The sequence below is a fragment of the Staurois parvus genome, unplaced genomic scaffold (genome assembly GCF_062004578.1).
Source record: "Staurois parvus isolate SC_StPar_1 unplaced genomic scaffold, SC_StPar_1.0 ptg001180l, whole genome shotgun sequence".
NCBI classification, from domain to species: Eukaryota; Metazoa; Chordata; class Amphibia; order Anura; family Ranidae; genus Staurois; species Staurois parvus.
Genome location: NW_028318976.1, coordinates 14,280 through 39,585, shown reverse-complemented (window position 1 = coordinate 39,585; position 25,306 = coordinate 14,280). Strand labels below are relative to the sequence as shown.

The 25,306-nt window shown below is 44.2% G+C and overlaps 1 protein-coding gene across 2 annotated transcripts; it reads left to right on the top strand.

Moving 5' to 3' along the window:
* Window positions 1-1,963: 1,963 nt before the first annotated feature.
* On the top strand, window positions 1,964-25,151 carry LOC149438954 (uncharacterized). Of its 2 annotated transcripts, XM_089659644.1 has the most exons (7): window positions 1,986-2,095; window positions 7,203-7,244; window positions 7,771-7,812; window positions 11,345-11,578; window positions 18,666-18,979; window positions 21,943-22,015; window positions 24,777-25,151. In XM_089659644.1, exons 1-6 carry the CDS (start codon window positions 2,074-2,076, stop codon window positions 21,970-21,972), a joined length of 684 nt encoding a protein of 227 aa, XP_089515770.1. In that variant the 5' UTR covers window positions 1,986-2,073; the 3' UTR covers window positions 21,973-22,015; window positions 24,777-25,151. The 2 variants fall into 2 exon arrangements, with proteins under 2 accessions (XP_089515769.1, XP_089515770.1); XM_089659643.1 differs by lacking the exon at window positions 21,943-22,015 and having other exon boundaries at window positions 1,964-2,095.
* Window positions 25,152-25,306: the final 155 nt, after the last annotated feature.

Sequence of the window (25,306 nt, the reverse complement as noted above, 5' to 3'; positions counted from 1 at the left end):
TTTACCCCCTTCCTGACCAGGGCAATTTTCAGCTTTCAGCGCTATCACACTTTGAATGACAATTGCGCAGTCATGCAACACTGTACCCAAATTAAATTTTTACCATATTTTTGAGACAGATAAAGCTTTATTTTGGTGGTATTTATTCACCGCTGGGATTTTTATTTTTTTTGCTATGTAAATGAAATGTCCAAACATTTTGAACAAAAGTGTTTTTTTTATAACATTTTGCAAATAAATTATATTTCATCATAAATCTTTGCCAACATTTATTCCGCTATCTTTTTAGTAAAAAAAAAAAAAAAACATATTCGTTTATAACCAAAAATTATAATTTTGAAACATTTTTTTTTATATTTTTATTTTATTTTTTATATTATTATTTTTTATTAATTTATTTTTTTTACATACTGTCACCCTAGCAGTACAGTGTTACCATGGTGACACTGTACTACTTGTGGGGGGTGATGAAGATTTTTTTTTTTTTTTTTACACTGATTGCTTTTACACCCATATAGGATGTAAAAGCAATCATTTCTCTTTCTCATTGAGAAGTACTGAGTGAGCTGTGATTGGTCACAGCTTGTCACATGGTACAAGGCTGTTGTGAATAGCCCTGTACTGTGTGACCTCTGTGATCATTCACAGATTTCACACGTAGTAAGCAATGATGTCACAAGTGACATCTTGCTTACTACTTTGCATGTGATCACTGATTGGCCAATCAGTGATCACATGATCGGGACCTCATACAGAGGTCCCGTCCAACGATCGGTGTTTCACTGTGTCCGGAGGACACAGCGGGCACCGGATCGCTGTGCTGCGCACTCCCAGGGAGCGCGCACAAGCAGGGTGCGGGGAGGCCGTTCATAAACGGCCACCCGACCCTGCACTGCCACCATCCGGCCGTTTATATGCAACGGCCGGTCGGGAAGTGGTTAAGTAAATTGAAAAAAATCTGTCAGAGAGATATCCTCATATTGACTGCATATGGAACCTGTGAGATACATTACTAGTAATTTATCTGTACACCAACCTACCAAAACCATTATATATACAGTATTATTAGTAGCATTATTGGTGAAAGCTTCAGTTGCCACAGAGCTGTACACTCACCGGCCACTTTATTAGGTACACCTGTTCAATGGCTTGGTAACACAAATCGCCAATCCCATGGCAGAATTTAGGCATCTAGACGTGGTGAAGATGACTTGCTGAAGTTGAAACTGAGCATCAGAATGGCGAAGAAAGAGGATTTAAGTGATTTTGAACATGGCATGGTTGTTGATGCCAGATGTGCTGGTCTGAGTATTTAAAAAACTGCTGATCTACTGGGATTTTCCCGCACAACCATCTCTAGGGTTTACAGAGAATGGTCCAAAAAAGAGAAAATATCCAGTGATCGGCAGTTGTGTGGAAGAAAATGCCTTGTAGATGTTAGAGGTCATAGGAGAATGAGCAGACTGGTTCTATATGATAGAAAGGCAACAGTAACCCAAATAACCACTCATTACAACCAAGGTATGCAAAATATAATCTCTGAACGCACAATACATTTAACTTTCAAGTAGATGGGCTACAGCAGCAGAAGACCACTCCTATCAGCTAAGAACAGGTAATGGAGGCTACAATTCGCACAGGCTCACCAAAATTTGACAATAGATCGGAAAAAACGTTGCCTGGTCTGATGAGTCTGGATTTTGAATGCAACATGAAAGTATGGATCCATCCTGCCTTGTATCAATGGGCCATGGATGTGCAGCCGACTGCAGCAACTCTGCTATCATGTCAATATGGACCAAAATCTCTGAGGAATGTGTGCCATGAAGAATTGAGGCAGTTCTGAAGGCAAAAGAGGGTCCAACCCAGCAGTAGCAAAGTGGCCGTTGAGTGTATATGCATATCTTGTGTCTACACCTCATATACTTCATGGAAGACTCACTTCCATTGGGTTATATTTTACTTTCCTCTCTCTCTCTGTCTCTCTATAGTATATAAATATCTATTTCCCTTCTTTGCTGTGAAAGTTTTCATATTTTATTTATCTTTTTAGCTAACAAAACCAGCAAGATCATGGAATCTCAAATAAATGAGGGTAAGTAAGAATTGGAAACTAATAATGACTTGAGCTGTATTGTAGAATTACCGTGTTATTAGCCGTAGTAGTCATAGTGGTAGTAGGAATAGTAGATCATTATATTAGTAAAATAGAATTCTGAGATATCACTAATCGTAAAACGGCTCCCGCTGCCCTTCTATGACCTATACCAGTGGTCGGCAAGCCGCGGCTCGCGAGCCACATGCGGCTCTTTACACATTTTAATGTGGCTCTTCTGTGTGCCGGGCGCCCGCTCCCCTCCCTCCTCTCGGGCGGCCGCCCCAAAGGTCAGGACTCTGCAGCTAGCCCAGCAATGGGCAAACTACGGCCCGGTGGACCTTTTAATCCGGCCCGCGGAGCGTGGCAAACATTGGCTGTCAGGATGTAGGCGGGGCAGCCAGGATGTAGGCGGGGCAGCGCGACAAACTCCTCTCCTCTCACAGTCCGCCCTGAAGACCGGAACGGCGCGGGAACATGGCGAGAGGAATGCGCGGAGCAAAGGTAAGTGAATTGACACAATAGGGGGGATGAATTACTATAGGGGGGATGAATTACTATATGGGGGATGAATTACTATAGGGGGGATGAATTACTATATGGGGGATGAATTATTATATGGGGGATGAATTACTATAGGGGGGATGAATTACTATATGGGGGATGAATTATTATATGGGGGATGAATTACTATATGGGGGATGAATTACTATGGGGGATGAATTACTATGTGGGGGATGAATTACTATGTGGGGGATGAATTACTATATGGTGGATGAATTACTATATGGTGGATGAATTACTATATGGGGGATGAATTACTATATGGGGATGAATTACTATATGGGGGATGAATTACTATGGGGGATGAATTACTATAGGGGGGATGAATTACTATATGGGGGATGAATTACTATATGGGGGATGAATTACTATGGGGGATGAATTACTATATGGGGGATGAATTACTATGGGGGATGAATTACTATATGGGGGATGAATTACTATATGGGGGATGAATTACTATGGGGGATGAATTACTATATGGGGGATGAATTACTATATGGGGGATTAATTACTATGGGGGATGAATTACTATAGGGGGGAATGAATTACTATGGGGGATGAATTACTATATGGGGGATGAATTACTATATGGGGGATGAATTACTATGGGGGATGAATTACTATGGGGGATGAATTACTATATGGGGGATGAATTACTATATGGGGGATGAATTACTATGGGGGATGAATTACTATATGGGGGATGAATTACTATATGGGGGATGAATTACAATGGGGGATGAATTACTATGGGGGATGTATTTTCAGTTTTAAAAATGTGGCTCTCAAAATAAATTTCAATCGTGGTTTTGGTGAGATTTGGCTCAGTTGAAAAAAAAGGTTGCCCACCACTGACCTATACTAACTAATCTGTAGAAGAAGGATGCTTATACTTACCTTTTTTTTTCGGGCTGCTCCGGTACAGTCATGTGATCTCCCGTGTGAGCCAGCCCTGGCTACAAAGGGAGAAGATAGAGCGCTCTGGCAATGGCTGGAATGCCTGATCGGTGACATCACCCATAGGCTTACTATGGACCATCCGTTGTTGGTGCTCCATCCTCTCCCCTACAGCCACAGCTAGCAGACAGATCGGAGTCCACCACGTGACTGGAGAGGGCTGAAAATAGGTAAATACTTTATTATTATTATACTACAGTATTTATATAGCGCTAAAAGGTATGCTCAGCGCTGTACATTATAGTGGGGGACAGAACATGAGACAATACAGTAACAATACAATACACGAGGGGTTCAAGGGCCCTGCTCTCTCGAGCTTACAATCTAAGAGGGAGGGGATAGTGGTACAGGAGGAAGTGACTGTGGGGGATGGAATGGTGGGAGGAGTGGAGGAGATCGGTTGTTAGGTGAGGGTGGGGTACTCTTCCCTGAAGAGATGGGTTTTCAGGGTGCGCCTAAAGGTAAGGAGGGAAGGTGACAGTCTGATGGATTAGGGTAGTGAGTTCCAGAGGATGGGGGAAGTCCTGGAGAAGTCCTGAAGTCGGGCGTGGGAGGTGGAGACCAGGGAGCTAGAAAGTAGGAGGTCTTGTGAGGAACGAAGATTACGGGTTGGGTGGTATTTGGGTATCAGGTCGGTGAGGTAGTTTGGGGCAGTGTTATGAATGGCTTTGTATGTCTGTGTTAGTAGTTTGAATTTAATGCGTTGGGCAATCGGGAGCCAGTGGAGGGAACGACAGAGGGGGGTGGCAGATGCGGAGCGGTTGGTAAGGTGGATGAGTCTGGCTGCTGAGTTCAGGATAGACTGAAGCGGGGATAGTCTGCGATGAGGTAGGCCGGTGAGGAGGGAGTTGCAGTAGTCCAGATGTGAGATAATAAGGGAGTGAACGAGTTGTTTAGTAGTGTCTGGGGTTAGGAACGAATGTATTTTGGAGATGTTGCGGAGGTAGAGCCTGCATGAGTTTGCCAATGATTGGACATGGGGTTGGAAGGACAGGTTTGAGTCTAGAGTGACACCTAGGACTTTGGCTTGAGGGGTGGGAATGATGGTAGCGTTGTTGGTCGTGATGAAGAGAGTGGGGGGGGGGCGCGGGCTGGGGGGAAAATCAGGAGCTCGGTTTTGGAAAGGTTCAATTTGAGTAAATGGAGCGACATTTAGTCTGATATGTCGCTTAGTAGGTGGGTGATACGGGCGGAGATTGAAGGGGTGAGGCGAGGGGTAGAGAGATAGATTTGAGTGTCATCGGCGTAGAGGTGATAGTTGAAGCCGTGGGAGTGTATCAGTTTGCCAAGGTGGGAGGTGTAGATGGAGAAGAGAAGGGGTCCGAGGACAGAGCCTTGGGGGACCCCAACAGAGAGGGGGAGAGAGTGGGAGGTGGTAGCGTTATAGGTAACGCTGAAGGAGCGTTGGGATAGATAGGAGGAGAGCCAGGAGAAAGCGGAGTCTCTGATGCCGAGGGAGTGTAGTTTAGTAAGGAGGAGGGCATGGTCAACTGTGTCGAAGGCAGCGGAAAGGTCGAGGAGTAAGAGGACTGAGTAGTGGTCATTAGCTTTGGTGGTTAGCAGGTCATTAGTGATTTTGAGTAAGGCAGTTTCGGTGGAGTGTAGGCGACGGAAGCCAGATTGTAGGGGATCGAGGAGGTTGTTGTCAGTGAGGTGGGAGCTTAGGCGATTGTAGACTAAGCGCTCAAGGAGCTTGGAAGTAAATGGCAGCAGGGAGATGGGTCTAAGGTTTTTCAGGTTGGTGGGGTCCAGGGAGGGTTTTTTCAGTATGGGGGTGATGTGCGCGTGCTTTAGGGGGGAGGGGAATGCACCAGTAGAGAGGGAGAGATTGAAGATGTGGATGAGGGAGTGTAGGATGGAGGAGGAGTCGTGTGGGGACAGGGTCAAGTGGTGAGGCGGGCTTCTGAGAAGACCTTAGTGACCTCCTCAGTGGTAGCAAGGCTGAAGGAGTGGAGTGTTGGGGAGGTTATAGTGTGCGGGACGTTAGGTGTGGTGGGGGGTAGGGTGGTTGCAAGGTCAGAGGAGGGGAGAGTTGGTGGGGTTATGGTGGGAGGGAGGCTAGGTGGGGAGGTAGGTTGAGCATTGGCGATGTCCTTATGGATTGCGTCGATCTTATTTTGGAAGTGATTGGCAATCTCGTGGGCGATGAGTGAGGTGCTGGGAGGGGGTGGGAGAGAGAGTAGGGAGTTGAAAGTGGAGAAGAGCCAGCGAGGAGAGGTGGAGAGGGTGTTGATGAGGGTTACGAAGTAGGCTTGTTTGGCGGCATGGAGGGAGGAGGTGTAGGTGAGGAAGGCGGATTTGTAGAGGGAGAACGCTTGAGGCGATCTGGTTTTGCGCCATAATCGCTCCAGCGCATGACTGCGTCGTGTAAGATTTTTAGTGTGGTTGTTCTGCTAGGGTTGAAGCGGTCGGGGTCTAATGCTACGTGTGGTTAGGGGTGCTAAGGACTCTAGGGCGGCTGACAGTGAGTCGTTGTACGCAGTAGTGGCCAGGTCAGGGCATGACAGTGGAAGGATACTGTCGTACAGACTGTCAGCTTCCGGGTGGAGATGGGCCGGGTTCAGGTTGCGGAGGTTACGGCTGGTGATGGTTTGACGTTTGGGGGAGGAGGCGTTATAGGACGGGAACACGGAGAACGTAATGAGGTTGTGGTCTAAGGCAGCTGACAGTGAGTCGTTATATATGCATCTTTCTTCAACAGGTTTGTTAGGTGTTAGGAGGGGGTGGCACTAGATTTAGGCTTAGTTAGTGATATCCAAGAATTCCACTTTAAGGCAATTTGCATGACATCATCCAGTGTGGAACTCAACCGTCACTCCCGAAGTCAGTGTTTCTCCACCTTTTGTCAAGTCAAGGCACGCTGTAAAATTATGCACAGTCTCGAGGCACCCTTCAAAATTATGGAGTCTTGAGGCACCCCATTCTAAAAAATGGTGCCTCTAGACTGTCCATAATTTTAAAACGGCGCACTATTCTAAAATGTGAAAAACTATTCTAATAGTTTTATATAACACAGCAACATCCACGCACGTAGGATACCCAACATTGGAGGTGATTTATTCTTCCAAAGCAAATACACTTTTGCACACTGGTACTGACTAGTATTCCATTGTTTCCCATCTCCCTCACTAAGCTAATGTGACCCCAGCACTGATGGAGAGGGACGGGGGAGGGTCAAACGTGGATGCTGTGCAGGCAGCTGATATCCTCCTTATCAACTGATGATGTCATTGGTTGTCTAGAAGGTCATAATGGTGCACAATAAAGACCTGTGGCTTTGTGTAACTAAAAGGCAGGCTTGATCCACTCACTGGTTTGTATAGTTTTGGGCAATTTCGAGACATTTTGCCAAGGCACCCCTGAAGAAACCTCAAGACACCCCAGGGTGACTGGGCACCCTGGTTGAGAAAAGCTGTCCTAAGTAATGCCGTCTCTACGGTCCTATGCTTCTCGGTTCTATGCTTCATGGGGAACTCACTCCTTTAGAGAATTATTTTATATTTTACACTCTTGCTATAATTTATAAATATATATTATTTTCTTCTGTGCTATAAAAGGTTACATATTGCATTTATCTCTTTAGCTTTCCAATCCACCAACACCGTGGCAACTGAAGAAACTGAGGGTAAGAGAGAACTGGTAAGATATGAGTATTCTGCATAGAAACCAATCAGCTTCTAACCTCAGCTTGTTCAATGAAGCTTTGGCAATAAAACCTGGAAGCTGATTGGTTTCTATGCAGAAGGGAATCTGATTTTGGACTCTCCAGCTTTTAGTGCTCTTGTAGTCGTAGTAATAGTAAATCATTAAAGCAATTTGGATTATATCACCCATTGTACAAGTCCACCTTCACCTCCTAATGGCGGTCTTTTCAGTCCCATGCTTCCCAGTCCTATGCTTCATGGAGAACTCCCTTCTTCATAGAGTTATATTGTCCTCTCTCTTTCTTCTCTCCTCTCTCTCTCTTCTCTCCCTCCTCTCTTCTCCTCTCTCTCACCCTCCTCTCCCGACTCTCTCTCTCCTCTCTCTCCCCACTCCCTCTCTCCTTTCCTCTCTCTCTCTCTCTCTCTCCTCTCTCTCGTATATACAATAAATATATATACATTTTATTCTGTGCTTTAAAAGGTTACATATTGCATTTATCTCTTTAGCTGTCCAATGCAGCAAGAACATGGAAACTGAAAAAGCTAAGGGTAAGATAAAACCGGTGACCAATGATGGCTTGATCTGTATTTTGGCATTACACAGTGTGATGAGCAGTCGTTGTAGTGTTTTTTTGCATATTTGTCACATTTACATGATTCAGATCATCAAACAAATTTTAATTTTACACAAAAATAACCCAAGCAAATACAAAATGCAGTTCTTACATAATAAATGAAATCATTAAGTGAAAAAAAAGCTGTCCAAACCTGGCTGGACCTATGTGAAAATGTAATTTCCCCCTAAACCCCCTGATGCGTAACCCAAGTGCGCGTGAGCTTGAGGTCAGGAACTGATGGCCGGACATTCCCCTTCAGGATTTTCTGGTAGAGCGCAGAATTCATGGTTCCATCAGTTACAGCAAGTCCTTCAGGTCCTGTTCATCCAGACCAGTGTTTCTCAACCTTTTCTCAGTTAAGGTACCATCTAAAATTATAGACGGTCCTGAGGCACCGTTCAAAATTACAGACAGTCCCAAGGCACCCTTCAAAATTATAGACAGTCCCGAGGCACCCTATAAAATTATAGACGGTCCCGAGGCACCCTATAAAATTATAGACGGTCCCGAGGCACCCTTCAAAATTATAGACGGTCCCGAGGCACCCTTCAAAATTATAGACGGTCCCGAGGCACCCTTCAAAATTATAGACGGTCCCGAGGCACCCTATAAAATTATAGACGGTCCCGAGGCACCCTTCAAAATTATAGACGGTCCCGAGGCACCCTATAAAATTATAGACGGTCCCGAGGCACCCTTTAAAATTATAGACGGTCCCGAGGCACCCTTTAAAATTATAGACGGTCCCGAGGCACCCTTTAAAATTATAGACGGTCCCGAGGCACCCTTTAAAATTATAGACGGTCCCGAGGCACCCTTTAAAATTATAGACGGTCCCGAGGCACCCTATAAAATTATAGACGGTCCCGAGGCACCCTTCAAAATTATAGACGGTCCCGAGGCACCCTTCAAAATTATAGACGGTCCCGAGGCACCCTTTAAAATTATAGACAGTCCCAAGGCACCCTTTAAAATGATGGACAGTCTTGAGGCACTCCATTCTAAAATGTGAAAAAACTATTCTAATAGTTTTATGTTATGCAGCAACATCCACACATGTAGGATACCCAACGTTAGAGGGGATTTATTCTTCCAAAGCAAATACACTTTTGCACACTGGTACTGACTAGTATTCCACTGTTTCTCTTCTCCCTCAGTTTTTCTCCATCACTGAGCTAATGTGACCCCAGCACTGATGGAGAGGGGCGGGGGAGGATCAAACTAGGATGCTATGCAGGGAACTGACATCCTCCTTATCAACTGATGATGTCATTGGTTGTCAGGACGCCGGCGGCTAGAAGGTCATAATAGTGCATAATAAATACCTGTGGCTTTGTGTAACTAAAAGGCCGGCTTGTTCCACCCGCTGGCTGGTATACAAGTTTTGGGCAATTTTTAGACATTTTGCCAAGGCACCCCTGAAGAAACCCAAAGGCACCCTGGTTGAGAAAGGCTGATCCAGACCATCACACTACCATCACCATATTTGACTGTTGGTATGATGTTCTTTTTATGAAATGCCAGATGTAACGGGACACACACCTTCCAAAAAGTTAAACTTTTGTCTCATCAGTCCACAGAATATTTGTCCAAAAGTCTTGGGGATAATCAAGATGTTTTTGGCAAATGTGAGATAAGTCTGTGTTCTTTTTGGTCAGCAGTGGCTTTGGCCTTGGAACTCTCCCATGGAGGCCGTTTCTTTCCAACCTCTTTCTTATTGTTGAATCTTGAACACTGACCTTACCTGAGGCAAGTGAAACCTGCAGTTCTTTAGATGTTATTGTGGGTTTTTTATGACCTCCTGGGTGAGTTATCTTTGTGCTCTTTTGGTAATTTTGGTAGGCTGGCCACTCCTGGGAAGGTTCATCACTGTTCCAAGTTCCATTTGTGGTTAATGGCTCTCACCATTAAACACGCACCTTAGAAAAAGCTGGTATAAAAACATAAATAAATAGTTAAATATGTTCCCCAATGTAATTCAACATCAATCAGTTCCTCCAGTGAAGTAGATCTATCATTAGTCATGATGAATGATGTCCCTTTGACCCTCTGAGATGATGACTCTGTCACGCCGATACTCCTATTGCAAATGACAGCTCCCCCGTCAGTGATAGTGTCGGCTGGGTGTAGTTCATTGTGATTTGCATTGAATCTACATCGCTGGATGAAGTGATTGAAGTTGGATTTACATAATAGGATGTTATATATTTTTTTTAAATTTATGGTTTGTTTATTTACTACATAACTTATTTTCTGAATGAGTAACAATGGGTACTATGTATCCCTTACCCATTCATGTAGGGGGAGCTAAATATCTAGGGCTACCTTATTCTAAAGGGGGCTTTCAGATCCTGATAATAATTCCTGCAGACCCCCACATCCACTGGACTGGGGATGTGGGGATGAGGCCTTTGTTCTCATCAACATGGGGGCGAGGTGTCTTTCCAGGGGCAGTTCACTGATGACCTTTGCAATTCAGCAGTAATATCTGAGATGCTTTCATATGGCAATTGATTACTTCTGTTAAAATGAAAATTCGTACATTATGATTGGGTCTAAAGATAAACAAATCCTTTCATATCAGAAATCCCCAGAGGCTGTTGTGTACTTCGGATAAGGAGAGGCGGCTGGCAGCCGAGAGGTCTGATGGGGCATACAAGCAGGAGGGGAGCCGGTTGACTGAGGGACAGTTACAAAGGAGAGAGATTGGAAGCCTGATAGGGGAAGAGATTCCTGGGAGCAGTGTGATTGGCTATGACACAAGTTGGTTGGGTAGGACAATGGGGTAAGCAAATGTGCAAACTGTGTGTTTGCAGGATTCGCCTATACATAAGCAAGTCATAATGGGGTTTATTTACTAAAGCTGAAGAGTACAAAATCAGACTCCCTTCTGCATAGAAACCAATCAGCTTCTAACCTCAGCTTGTTCAATGAAGCTTTGGCAATGAAACCTGGAAGCTGATTGGTTTCTATGCAGAAGGGAGTCTGACTTCGCACTCTCCAGCTTTAGTAAATAAACCCCAATCTGTCAATCTGCCTGAACTAAAAAGCTGGCCATTTGATTTATATTTATACAGGAGTGCCAACAGTGTCAGGTTCAGTATACGTAGAAGAAACTGGAGCACAATTGGCCATATCTGAGCACTGGTGGGTTTGGGCACCAGGAATCTAACAATTGCCAATGTTGTCCAATGGCCCCCCAAAAATATGTTTTTTCATGTACTGTAAATACACATTGGGGCTATGCATTTATATAATAAATTGATGAGAGAAAAACAAAGTGGTGAGGACAAGAGAATGTGAAAAGCAAAAGTGCTAAACAAAAATATACTCTGGTTAGAAAAGGTCATAGCTTTCTCCAGGATCAGGACTTTCCCACTAGAACTCTGATATACAGCAAATTTTGAAGCTTGGTATTGCAGAAAACTAACTAGCCAAAGAAAATATTTTTGTCCCTTTTTTAGCCAAAGCTTCTAAATCAAAAGTCATACATGTTAAGCAAGATAAGGAACAAGTATTCAAGATTGCTTCCATAACTTTGGTGCCAGCCTCTGGTGATGCACCATGCTCTGAACCTCCAGCAAAAAAGATAAAGACAGACCAAGAAGAAGATGCTGTGCCGGGACCCTCAAACCACAAAGAAGCAACTTCAATTAAAAATGAAAAACCTAGACCAGTATATCACCTACCCAAACAAGGTAACTTATTGATATAAAACAGTATAATGATCTAGGTATAACTTGCAGTGCCTCTGTAAGCTGAGGTCAAGATCTCCCCGCTGGTTGCAGTGAAGGCAATAGGCACCTATTCACCATTCAGGGGTGTAGAAGCATCATCAGAAAAAAGAAGAAGCACCGCTCACCGACCCAGTGCATGAATGTGGATGAGTGTGGCCTCAGCCAGTGCTGCTCCAGCCAGGCCCTCTGACATGTTTTGCCCTACACACCGGGGCTTGGTCACAGAGGTGAACCTCTGGCCATAGATGGAGCGAATTTCTTTCCTCCATGGGCTGCAGCAAAGAAATTCAGAGTTGAGAGGGGAATTCCTCCCTCGGAGCCATTGTGTATTCCTGGCGGGGGTGCCGCCCCCATTGGGAGAACACAGTGATTATTGCTAGCGGCTATAACAGCCGCTAGCAGTAATTGCATGTAAAATCTGGCAGGTTGGTTGTACCCAAGTTGATCGATTGATCAACTTGGGTACCTTCAGCCTTCCCATACATGATTTGAATCTCGGCCGGTTCAGCAGGGATTGGTCGAGATTAAAACCGTCTATGGCCAGCTTAAGGACCACTATACCAGGGACATGGTAATCACAAAAGGCACTTTGCAAAAGGACAGGCGGAGCATGCTAAGTATTCTTCTAGGTACACACAGAACACCCTGAGGACATTGTCATGGGCTTGCTGAAATCAAGTGGCACTCAGGCATGAAAATGCAGTGCACAAGCAGCCCACTACTACGGAAGTGTTGAGCGCATGACAAGAATATTGTATAAGTCGTGGGCTTACCCGGGACAACCATGGAATGGTCACAGCAACCAATTTACGAAATGCAAAGCCAAGCAATATAAGCAATACACATAAATTAAATGGGGCATGGGATCAAGGTCTTTGAAGGTCATCTTATAACAAACCAGCTAGTATCTGCATCCTTGGGGTCCAAGCTACACGACACCGCTTTAGGGAGATTACCATTACAAATGCAGATACCAAATGAATCTTCACATTACCACAGGGATGCCATACCTGAGATGGCTCCCTGAGATGGCTCCCCAATCTCAATTGAATGTTAACTGCCAATGCTCTCCTTCAAATACCCTGCCCAGCTGCAGTGACAGATTGGTTCCATGTTTGCTCTCTAAATACTGTAAATACTGTAAGTGCAATAAATACTTATCCAGGCAGGAACACACACTGCTCCAATGCTGCTTAGTCTATCTGGAACTGGAATTTTCTCTTTCCTCAGACCCTCCTACAACTCCTCCTCATCTTTCCAACAATCAGGTACATGTCCACCTCAATCCCATGTTTGTTTTCACCACATCTTTCTTGTTTCTCCAAATCCACACATACAGTTGTGACCAAAATTATTCAACCCCCAATGCTGTAAAGGGGTTTAGGGACTATAGTGTACATTTGGAATTGTATTCAGAATCAAATCCTACAAGGACGTTGTAACTACCCAAATGCAACTAAAATGACATCAATTGTTTATGTAATACAGTAGTAAATGGTTCTTATGTGGTTTCTTCATTGCCACAATTATTCAACCCCTTAAAGACTACCACTCTGAAGAACAGAGGTTCATACAGGTGCTTTCCATCAGGTATTGAAAACACCTGTGGATGTCACCGAGCAGCAATCAAGCATAATAAGCACCAATTAGGCAGCTTTAAAATGACTGTGATACTCAGCTCCTTCTAGACATTTACTGGTGTGGTTACAAACATGGTGAAGGCAAGAGAATGGTCCAGGAAGACAAGAGAAGAGGTGATTTCTCTTCACAGGAAGGGCAATGGCTATAAGAAGATTGCAAAGATGTTAAACATACCAAGAGACACCTTAGGAAGCATCATTCGCAAATTCAAGGCAAAGGGCACTGTTGAAACGCTACCTGGTCGTGGCAGAAAGAAGATGCTGACTTCGACTGCTGTGCGCTACCTGAAGCGTAGAGTGGAGAGAAGTCCCCGTGTGACTGCTGAGGAACTGAGAAAAGATTTGTCAGATGTGGGTACAGAAGTTTCAGCCCAGACAATAAGACGCACACTGCGTAATGAAGGCCTCCGTGCCAGAACTCCCAGGCGTACCCCCTTGCTGTCTCCAAAGAATAAGAAGAGTCGACTGCAGTATGCCAAAAGCCATGTGGACAAACCACAAAAGTTGTGGGATAGTGTTCTGTGGACTGATGAAACAAAATTAGAACTGTTTGGGCCCATGGATCAACGCTATGTTTGGAGGAGGAAGAACAAGGCCTATGATGAAAAGAACACCTTGCCTACTGTGAAGCATGGTGGAGGGTCAATCATGCTTTGGGGCTGTTTTGCTTCTGCATGTACAGGGAAGCTTCAGCGTGTGCAAGGTACCATGAATTCTCTTCAGTACCAGGAGATATTGGATGGAAACGTGATGCAGTCCGTCACACACCTGAGGCTTGGGAGACGTTGGACCTTTCAACAGGACAATGATCCCAAGCATACCTCCAAGTCCACTAGAGCATGGTTGCAGAGGAAAGGCTGGAACATTTTGGAGTGGCCATCGCAGTCACCAGACTTAAATCCGATTGAGAACCTCTGGTGGGACTTAAAGAAAGCAGTTGCAGTGCGCAAGCCTAAGAATGTGACTGAACTGGAGGCCTTTGCCCATGAAGAATGGGCGAAGATACCCGTAGATCGCTGCAAGACACTTGTGTCAAGCTATGCTTCACGTTTAAAAGCTGTTATAACTGTAAAAGGATGCTGTACTAAGTACTAAGATTGAATGTCACTTGGGGGTTGAATAAAACTGATAATGCTGTGAGCACAGAAAAGACATTTGTGGTTATTTCATTATAACTGTTATGTTATATTTGTCTGACCTACAAGTGCCTCTTTAATGTAAATGTAAGCAAGATGACTGAATGATCAAAAGCAATGTCAAACTGGCCAAAACACTCAATTTCAGTGGGGGTTGAATAATTTTGGTCACAACTGTACAGGCCATACACAGACGTGTGAAGCACTACCCCCTTAGGAGTTGCTGAATTATTTTCCTGCTCCCTGTAGTTCTGGACCCCTCTCTGAAAGCTCAACCCCTGCTAACACCACAGTACACTCTTAACTGGAATAAATCACCACCAGAAAGTAAACTCGCACCCTGATTGGAGTAAAGCGGTAAAAGGTGGGACAGGAGTCACTTTCGGTGGGGGGGCCCATGGAACCCAGCAAACTTTGGAGAGACCCCTGTCTCAGCTCCCCATATCCCTATTATGTGTAAGTCACCCTGTGCCTGTTAGGGGTACAGGGTGATCTGTCCTAATATTGTGTAGACATGTCTAGGAGATAGATGGGGTGGGCGGTTGTGGATTGTTTGATGTTATGTGGTTGCATTCCCATTGTTTTATTGTGTGTCTTGCTTGGGAGCAAACGGTTATGGGATGTATGTGTTTATGTGTATTAGCTTAGTGGGAGGGTGTCTCCAGCAGTCCTCCCTCCTGATGGGACTGTCTGCTGGTGTGAAGTTTGAATACCTGTGTGTCTCTTGTTGCTAAGTGTAGATTGCCCCGCCATGTGTCATTATGCAGGGAGGGGAGATTGTCCCCTGAGTGTATATATCTTGTATCTGTGTTAAAATAAATTAGTCTACCTCCTGGTTTACTTCAAGACTGGTGTCGTCTAGTCTTGTATGGTCGGCTGTGGTGTCTGTTGTCGGTATTCGGACAGGGAAGCGGTATTCTGCAGTCTGGGGACGGTTTTGTTACAAGAGGCTTATAGCAATCTTCAATATGACTTGGTTACACAGAATACATAGAACTGGCATGTGCAAAATCTTCTGTCACTTGTGTCCGCTTAACCACTTGCCTACCAGGCACTTATACCCCCTTATTTACCAGGCCAATTTTCAGCTTTCAGCGCTGCCGCACTTTGATTGACAATTGCGCGGTCATGCAACATTGTACCCATATGAAATTTTGATAATTTGTTTCTCACAAATAGAGCTTTCTTTTGGTGGTATTTAATTGCCACTGGGCGCTTTACTTTTTGCGCTATAAATACAAATAGTGCAAAAAATTTGAAAAAAAAAAGTTTCTTTGTTTCTATTATAAAATTTTTCAAACAGGTAATTTTTCTCCTTCACTGATGTGCGTTGATGAGGCAGCACTGATAGGCGGCACTGATAGGCAGCACTAAAGGGCACTGATAGGCAGTACTAATGAGGTGGCACGGAGAGGCGGCACTGATAGACAGCACTAATGAGGTGTCACGGATAGGCAGTACTAATATGCAGCACTGATAGGTGACACTGATGATGGGTACTGATAGACGGCACTGACTGGCATCACTGCTGGGCACTGACTGGCACAACCGCTGGGCACTGACTGGCGGCACTGACTGGCACAACCGCTGGGCACTGACTGGCAGCACTGCTGGGCTGCACTGGTGGGTGTTACTGGTGGGCAGCACTGGTGGGTGGGCACAGGTGGGTGGGCACAGGTAGGTGGCACTTCTGGGCACAGGTGTGTGACACTGCAAAGTGGCACAGGTGGGTGCACTGCTGGGCACAGGTGGGCGGAGCTAGTGGGCGCACTGCTGGGCACCGATCATCAGGGCACTGATCATCAGTGCCCTGATGATCGGTGCCAATCCCCGCTCTGACAACTGCCGGTTCTCTGCAGTACTTTCCTCACGATCTGACAGCGTGAGGAAAGTGCAGCCGAGAACCGGCACTTGCATTTCCCTCTGATCAGCATGTCATTGGACACCGCTGATCACGTGGTAAAAGGCTGGTATGATTGGCCTTTTACCACATCACGTGATCAGCTGTGTCCGTAGGACACAGCGATCACGGAGATCGCCGGGTGCGCGCCCCCTGGGGCGCGCAGGAGAGCGCGTTCTGGGGGGACGTCATATGACGTCCACCCAGAACTGGCCGGCCGCAGTGCAGCCGTCATTCAGCTATCTGCGGTCGGCAACTAGTTAAATTAAGAAAAAGACATCACTTATCACAGAGTCTCAGTTAGGCCTGCTTTTCAGAAACTAACCTGACACCTTCAACCTGAGGTGACTTCACTGTCCCCAGTTAGCAGCGAGAAGTATCAAACAGGTAGACTAGCTCACTTCGGGCCCTCGGGACCTGATGGCAGGGAGGTAGCCAGGAATAGGAAAGGAACTCTTTACCCCAAACTACCAATGTCCTCTTAAATGCAGAGAAGAGCGTGCGTGATTGGGCCCTGTTGGTGCACAATGAGAAGAAGTGTAAATAATGGTTCTCTGAAGAACAATGCAATAAAGCAAAGGAAGAACAGCAATCCCCCTGAAAGCAACAATTGACTTGCTTTTCCAGAACTGGTCTGGCTTTTTTAGATTTTCTTTTTTGGCAAAGTGTAATCTGGCTTTTCTATTCTTCAGGCTTATGAATGGTTTGCACCTTGTGGTGGTCCCTCTGTATTTGCTCTCGTGAAGTCTTCTCTTGATTGTAGACTTTGACAATGATACACCTACCTCCTGGAGAGTATCCTTCACTTGTCTGGAGGTTGTGAATGGGTTTTTCTTTACCATAGAGAGGATCCTGTGATCATCCACCACTGTTGTCTTCCATGGATGTCCATGCCTTTTTATGTTGCTGAGCTCACCAAGTGCGTTCTTCTTTCCTTTAGAATGTACCAAACTGTTGATTTGGCCACTCCTAATGTTGCTGCGATCTCTCTGATGGATTTGTTTAGTTTTTGAAGCCTTACAATGGCTGGTTTCACTTGCATGGACAGCAGCATTGTACGTATGATGTCGGTTCACAGCAATAGATTCCAAATGCAAATATCACACTTAGAATCAACTCCAGACCTTCTACCTGCTTCATTGATGAAGAAATAATGGAGTAGCCCACACCTGGCCATGAAACAGCTTTTGATTCAATTGTCCAATTACTTTTGGTCCCTTGAAAAAGGGGGGGGGGTGGCTACTCTTAAGAGCTGTAATTCCTAAACCTTTCCTCCAGTTTGGATGTACATACCCTCAAATTACACCTGAGTGCGCGCACTTTCACCCCATATCCATCATAGAACTAGAGCTGGAATATGTTTTGATAAATACCTGAAAAAATCTAAAATTGTGCCTGTGTCCAAATATACATGGACCTAGCTGTATTTCCTACTCTGTTTGCTTTTACATGATCCCTGAAAATATGCCTATTCTGCCCCCAACTAACAACCAGTTTTTTCTCCATCAGCTCATCCCCCCACAGCTATTACCTTTTGTATCACATGACCCTCCCTCCTAGATTGTAAACTCATCAAGCCAGGCCCTCTGATTCTCCTGTATTGAATTGTATTGTGACTGTACTGTCCGCCATCATGTTGTAAAGCGCTGTGCAAACTGTCGGCGCTATGTTATTATTATACAGGATTTATATAGCGCCAACAGTTTACGCAGCGTTTTACAATATAAGGAGGACAGTACAGCTACAATGCAATACAGTTCAATACCGAAGAAATTGGAGGGCCCTGCTATAATTCCTGTATTATAATGGGCAGAACAGTGGCTAAGTGGTTAGCACCTTCGCCTGGCAGTACTCGGGTCGCTGGTTCGAATCCCAACCACGGCACCACCTGCATGGAGTTTGCATGTTCTCCCTGTGCCTGTGTGGGTTTCCTCCGGGTACTCCAGTTTCCTCTCACACTCCAAAGACTTGCTGGGAGGTGAATTGGCTCCTGTCTACATTGTCCCTAGTATGTGTATGTATGAATGTGAGTTAGGGACCTTAGATTGTACGCCCCTTGAGGGTTAGGGACTGATGTGAATGTACAATATATATGTAAAGTGCTGCATACATTGACGGCGATATAGAAGTACCTGAAATAAATAAAATAAATAATAATTATAGTGAATGCAACAAGATGAGTAAGACTCCTCTAGCAGTAGAACTGGGAATCCACACAGGGGTGTCCTTAGAATTCAATATGGGGCACTGGAGACAGAGGGGGTTCAATCCACCAGCATTTACCACATTCGAATATTAATTTTGGTTGGACCGACCCTTCCGTGTGCTGTATATGTTCATTTTCTTACATCTACAGTATGTGTCTATTCCAGAACATCCACCGTCAGAAAAATCTCTGCCCAACCTCGGCATGGAAAAGGAAACCAGCAACATCCTGGCAACACACCTGAAAACACTGGGAGAGGACGGCATACATGAATTTAGAAAGAAGCTTTGTTCAATAGAGGCACCTTTTCCTGGAAGCAAAATCCAGACAAGACATATTAAAGATAAATCTGTGGAGGATATGGTTGACCTCATCATTGCCCGCCATACTATGGAACATGCACAAGCAACAGTTGAAAAAGTTCTGGAGCGCATGAACAAAAACCAAACAAAGATGTTAATTGTGGAAAGTCTCAGTAAGGTGAGCATGCCTACAGTAATCAGCTGTACGTCTATCAGAGATAGAAGTGCCCAAGTATAGCGAGCGTTCAATTCTACGTACAACCATCAACGTCAAAAGGCTGCAAATCAAACTTGATTGTTGTCGGTTTTTTTTTTTTTTTTGGAACCTTTATTCCTGAGGCAAGATAAAATCATTAAAGCCCCATCTTATATAAAACAAAAGTTTGCTTGTTTAGGTAACAGATTTACAACAAATATTTTTGTTTTTATTTCATTTTGTATCCATGATACAAAACACATATACATAACACAACATTTTTAAACTTTTTTTTTAATGTTATTTGCCTTTTTTACTATTATTTTGTGCATTTTTTTGTTATTTCTTTTTCATTTAAATTTTTTAGACAATGGGGAAAAAAGACGTGGAAATGGGAATTAGAAAAATGTAAACATATGGAGTCAAATTTTTTTCCTTTTTTTTAATTAAAGCGGAGCTCCACCCAAAAGGGGAAGTTCCGCTTTAAGGACTACTCCCCCGCTCCCCATTAAGGATTGGCACCTTTGGGGATGGGTGGGGGGAGCGGGTACCCGAATTTGACAGGTACCCACTCCCATTTCCAGTCCGATCGCCTAGGCCAGGGGTCTGCAACCTTTAAGACATAAAGAGCCACTTGGACCCGTTTCCGAGAGGGAAAAAAAGACTGGGAGCCGCAAAACCATTGCAACATTTAAAACAAATCCGACACTGCATATATTGCAAAAAGCGCTCTGGTCATGAAGGGGGTTTAAGGGCCCAGTAAGCAAAGGGTTAATCAGGGCCACAGTGTATCGTCAGAATCACAATCAAGTGGTGGTCAACCTTTTTTTTCAACTGAGCCAAATCTCGCCAAAACCACGATTGAAATTTATTTTGAGAGCCACATTTTTAAAACTGAAAATACATCCCCCATATAGTAATTCATCCCCCATATAGTAATTCATCCCCCATAGTAATTCATCCCCCATATAGTAATTCATCCCTCCTACAGTAATTCATCCCCCATATAGTAATTCATCCCCCATAGTAATTCATCCCCCATATAGTAATTCATCCCCCATATAGTAATTCATCCCCCATATAGTAATTCATCCCCCATAGTAATTAATCCCCCATATAGTAATTAATCCCCCATAGTAATTCATCCCCCATATAGTAATTCATCCCCCATATAGTAATTCATCCCCCCTACAGTAATTCATCCCCCATATAGTAATTCATCCCCCATAGTAATTCATCCCCCATATAGTAATTCATCCCCCATATAGTAATTCATCCCCCATATAGTAATTCATGCCCCATAGTAATTCATCCCCCATATAGTAATTCATCCCCCCTATAGTAATTCATCCCCCCTATAGTAATTCATCCCCCATAGTAATTCATCCCCCATATAGTAATTCATCCCCCATATAGTAATTCATCCCCCATAGTAATTAATCCCCCATATAGTAATTAATCCCCCATAGTAATTAATCCCCCATAGTAATTCATCCCCCCTTTAGTAATTCATCCCCCCTATAGTAATTCATCCCCCATATTAAGTCCCCAAGTCCCCCCTGTGTCAATTCACTTACCTTTGCTCCGCGCGTTCCTCTCGCCGTGTTCCCGCGCCGTTCCAGTGTAGCATGAAAATCTGTCTCCTATGAGGATCTGTCCCCCTCGACGTATCTGCGCATGTGCCAGTTTCAGGCATTAGCAGCCGATCGGCGATCTCCGGCACATGCGCAGATACGTCAAGGGGGACAGATCCTCATAGGAGACAGATTTTCATGCTACACCGGTCTTCAGGGCGGACTGTGAGAGGAGCCTAGCGGGAGCCTAGCTCCGCGGGCCGGATTAAAAGGTCCGCTGGGCCGTAGTTTGCCCATTGCTGCCCTATTGCCTGTCACCTGGTGGGCAGTGTGCTCCGGAGCCGCAGCCAAGGTGAAAAAGAGCCGCATGCGGCTCTGGAGCCGCGGGTTGCCAACACCCGGCCTAGGCGTTTGAAAACAGAAGGTGTCCTTCCCTCCCTCCCTTCCTCTAGTCTTTTGGGACAAGTGACAGGTCCCAGAAGACTACCGGACCATTCATGAAGCGCAGCACTCCTCGCACATGCGCAGTAGGTACCCGGCTGTGAAGCCGCAAGCTGTCACAGCCGGGTGCCCACACTGAAGATGCTGGCCTCCTGGAATACAGGACGGCCTGTGAAATGGGCTGCGGGGGACTGAGGGACAAGTAAGTGGTTGTTTTTTAAAAGTCAGCAGCTACAGTTTTTGTAGCTGCTGACTTTTATTTTTTTGACAGGTAAGTGGAACTTCGCTTTAAAACATTATAAATATTTTAAAACATCAAATAACCATACCAAAAAATAAGGACAGGAAAACAAAACAAGATAAAAAAATATCTCTTGTGCTGTTTGGTATTGTCTTTTTTATTTATTTATTTTAAGTTTCTAGTTTGTACTTTTTTTCCTCTAATGCTTAAAAATAAATTAATTAATTAATTAAAAAAACAATTCAAACCATTTGAAGCACATTCTGACATTTAGTTATCGGCTTAAACAACTTAAATTATATCTTCTTCTAGAATCCAGTGCATTTTGCCAAATTGGTAATTTTTTATTTAAATATTATACATTTTGCTAAACTTTTGGAAAAGTGAAATCAGCCAATTTTGCTCATTCATTATCATGAACTAGGCAGAAAAAGAACATTCTGACAAACACAAAAAAAGATTTGTAAAATCTTTGTATTTATCAATTTTGCTGACCCAGTATTGATTTTATTTATGTAGGAATAGATTTGAAAAATTAGTGGATTTTTGGGGAAGTTGTTGATAAATAGACCTTTTGCCAATATTTAATTCATTTTACAGACTTGGGTTGTATGTGTTATCCTTCGCCTGTCCATAATATTTTATATAATTCTTTTTAAAATTGTGGTCTGCTGAACTTCTCTTATCAGCTAAACCAAGAAGAAGAAGAAAGTCAATAATCAGTACAAAAAAGTCCAAGACAAGTGAAGTTACTTTGAAAAAGTGAGTCTTTAAAATGAGCTCTTTAAAAAATATAAACTGAACAATTTTTTTTTTCCACGCACATGACCTTTAATGGCCCCCCAGTCTTAGTCCGTAGGGTTCAATATTGAGTTGGCCCCACCCTTTCCACACACATGACCTTTAATGGCCCCCAGTCTTAGTCCATAGGGTTCAATATTGAGTTGGCCCCGCCCTTTGCAGCTATAACAGCTTCCCCTCTTCTGGGAAGGCCGTCCACAAGGTTTAGGAGGGTGTCTATGGGAAGGTTGGACCATTCTTCCAGAAGCACATTTGTTAGGTCAGACACTGATGTCGGGGGAGGAGGCCTGGCTCGCAGTCTCCGCTCTAATTCATCCCAAAGGTGTTCTATGGGGTTGAGGTCAGGACTCTGTGCAGGCCAGTCAAGTTCCTCCACCCCAAACTGGCTCCTCCATGTCTTTATGGACCTTGCTTTGTGCACTGGTGCGCAGTCATGTTGGAACAGGAAGGGGCCATCCCCAAACTCTTCCTACAAAGTTGGGAGCAGGAAACTGTCCAAAATGTCTTGGTATGTTGACGCCTTAAAAGTTCCTTTCACAGGAACTAGGGGGCCAAGCCCAACCCCTGAAAAACAACCCCACACCATAATCCCCCCTCCACCAAACTTTACACTTAGCAGAATGCAGTCAGGCAAGTACCATTCTCCTGGATCCGTCCATCGGATTGCCAGACAGAGAAGTGTGATTGGTCACTCCAGAGAACACGTCTCCTCTGCTCTAGAGTCCAGTGGTAGCGTGCTTTACACCACGGCATCTGACGCTTTGCATTGCACTTGGTGATGGAAGGCTTGGATGCAGCTGCTCGGCCATGGAAACCCATTCCATGAAGCTCTCTACGCACTGTTGTTGGGCTCATCTGAAGGCCACACCAAGTTTGGAGGTCTTTAGCTACTGACTCTGCAGAAAGTTGGTGACTTCTGCGCACTGTGTGCTTCAGCATGCGCTGACCCCGCCCTGTCATGTGACGTGGCCTACCACTTGGTGGCTGAGTTGCTGTTGTTCCCAGTTGCTTCCACTTTGTTATAATCCCACTAACAGTTGAGCGTGGAATATTTAGTAGCCAGGAAATGTCCCGGATGGACTTATTGCCCAGGTGGCCACCTATCACGGGACCACGCTTGGAGTCACTGAGCTCCTGAGAGCGACCCATTCTTTCACCAATGTTTGTAGAAGCAGTCTGCATGCCTAGGGGATGATTGTATACACCTGTGTCCATGGAGGGGATTGGAACACCTGAATCACATGATTGGGAGGGCGGGGCCAATACTTTTGGGAATTTAGTGTATATTTTAAAGTATAGCTAAAAGCAAATCTTTTATTTTTGAATTTGGATAGAGCGGAGAGGCATTAGAACGCTTGTCAGATTGTAACTGCTGTCTATGCCCCCACTAGGGATGTCTACCCTCTTTATTTGCCCTATGTAAGCTCCCAGGATCAGGGCCCTCCTATCCCTCTTGTATTGAACTGTATTGTTGCTGTATTGTCTCCCGTTATATTGTAAAGTGCTGAGCGAACTGTTGGCGCCATAAATCCTGTATAATAATAATAATATAATATAAATCCTGTATAATAATAATAATATATAAATCCTGTATAATAATAATAATAATATATAAATCCTGTATAATAATAATAATATATAAATCCTGTATAATAATAATAATAATAATATATAAATCCTGTATAATAATAATAATATATAAATCCTGTATACGAATAATAATAATATTATTGATCCCATTATTATAGAAAGTGAAAGTAAATGAAAATCCTAACTAATCAACAGACACGAAGCCCTGTTTCACATCAGTGCGACTCCACGTGCGACATGCGATTTACAAATCGCACCTGAAGTCTCATCGAATGTATTTCTATGGCACGGTCTTAATCAGTGCAATTTGAAGGAGCGCAATTTCAAAGATAACTGTTGCACTATTTTTTTCCGATTTCATTGTGACTTGCATTGACTTCTGTTAAACTAAGTCGCCGTAGAGTCGGAGGTACAAATTTGCACCGATCTGCTGCTTTGAAATCGCGCTACTGCAAGTCAAGTAGAGCGATTTCAGAGTTGCATTCATTGTGAACCAGGACTAATAGACACTAGTTCAGGTGACATTGGTGACACCCTAAGATTTCCTCACTTTGCAGGGGTTTCCCGACTTTCTGCTTTGGCTACGGCACAGCTAGTGAAGAGAAATATCCCAATTATATTATTATTATTATACAGGATTTATATCGTGCCAACAGTTTGCTCAGCGCTTTACAATATAACGGGAGACAATACAGCAACAATACAGATCAATACAAGAGGGTTAGGAGGGCCTGATCCTGGGAGCTTACAATCTAAGAGGGAGGGGCTAATGGTACAAAAGGTAATAACTGTGGGGGATGGACTGGTAGGAATAGAAGATTCCATTATTAGCTGAGGGCAGGGTAGGCTTCCCTGAAGAGATAGGTTTTCAAAAGTGAGCAGAGAAGGGGATAATCTGATAAATTGGGGTAGAGAGTTCCAGAGGATGGGAGACAATGGGACACAGATGGCAAAAAAAAAATACTTCCAGGGGTTATAGCCCTCTTTTACCCTATCCAAAATGAAAAAAAAAATGTTGCCTTTAGTTCGACATTAAAGTTTGACTAGATGACGTTCAGTTTGCTAAGCACCGTCTATCATAAACATTCGCCATTTTTAAAAAATAAAATTGTGTTTTCACCTATTTCTTCAGGCTTTGTTGCACCTCCGTGCTGCTGATATCCCATGGCCTCTGTGCAGCCTTGCCCTGTCTACATGCACTCCATCAGCCGAGTCTTCTCTCTGATTTTCATGATTGGAACAATGGTGGACCTTCCCTGGGCGATGTGTGTCAGGACAGTCCCTGGTCACCTCCATTGGAAGGACATGTGACAGGGGGACCAAGCAGGAGAACAATTGGGAGGGAGGAACACAGTGCTGTCACTCCATAACAAGAATTGCCTGAACAAGGACCTTCAGGACTGCAACTCACTTATTAAAGGACGCAACAGATTTAAAATATTGAAAGGCTAATTCCACCTTTCGCAAAAAAAACAAAAAAAAACATAAATGCACCCATATTGTACAATCTGCTTTCAGATTTTTTTTTTTCGGTGTTTTTTTTCATTGCTTTTACTATCAGAGGACTGAAGGTGCAATTCTCTGGCTCCTGTGGACTCTTCCTCCAGTTCAGGACCGTACCCAGGTATGGATCTTCATTTATGGTGCTGAAGGATCTAAGGT

What these genes read in the sequence shown, in the direction of transcription:
- LOC149438954 (XM_089659643.1), top strand. Translation starts at nt 2,074, where the DNA reads ATGGAATCTCAAATAAATGAGG. An exon ending in GGAAACTGAAAAAGCTAAGG is followed by an intron (nt 7,813 to 11,344) that starts GTAAGATAAAAC and finishes TCCCTTTTTTAG; the next exon opens with CCAAAGCTTCTAAATCAAAA. An exon ending in TTGTGGAAAGTCTCAGTAAG is followed by an intron (nt 18,980 to 24,776) that starts GTGAGCATGCCT and finishes CTATTTCTTCAG; the next exon opens with GCTTTGTTGCACCTCCGTGC.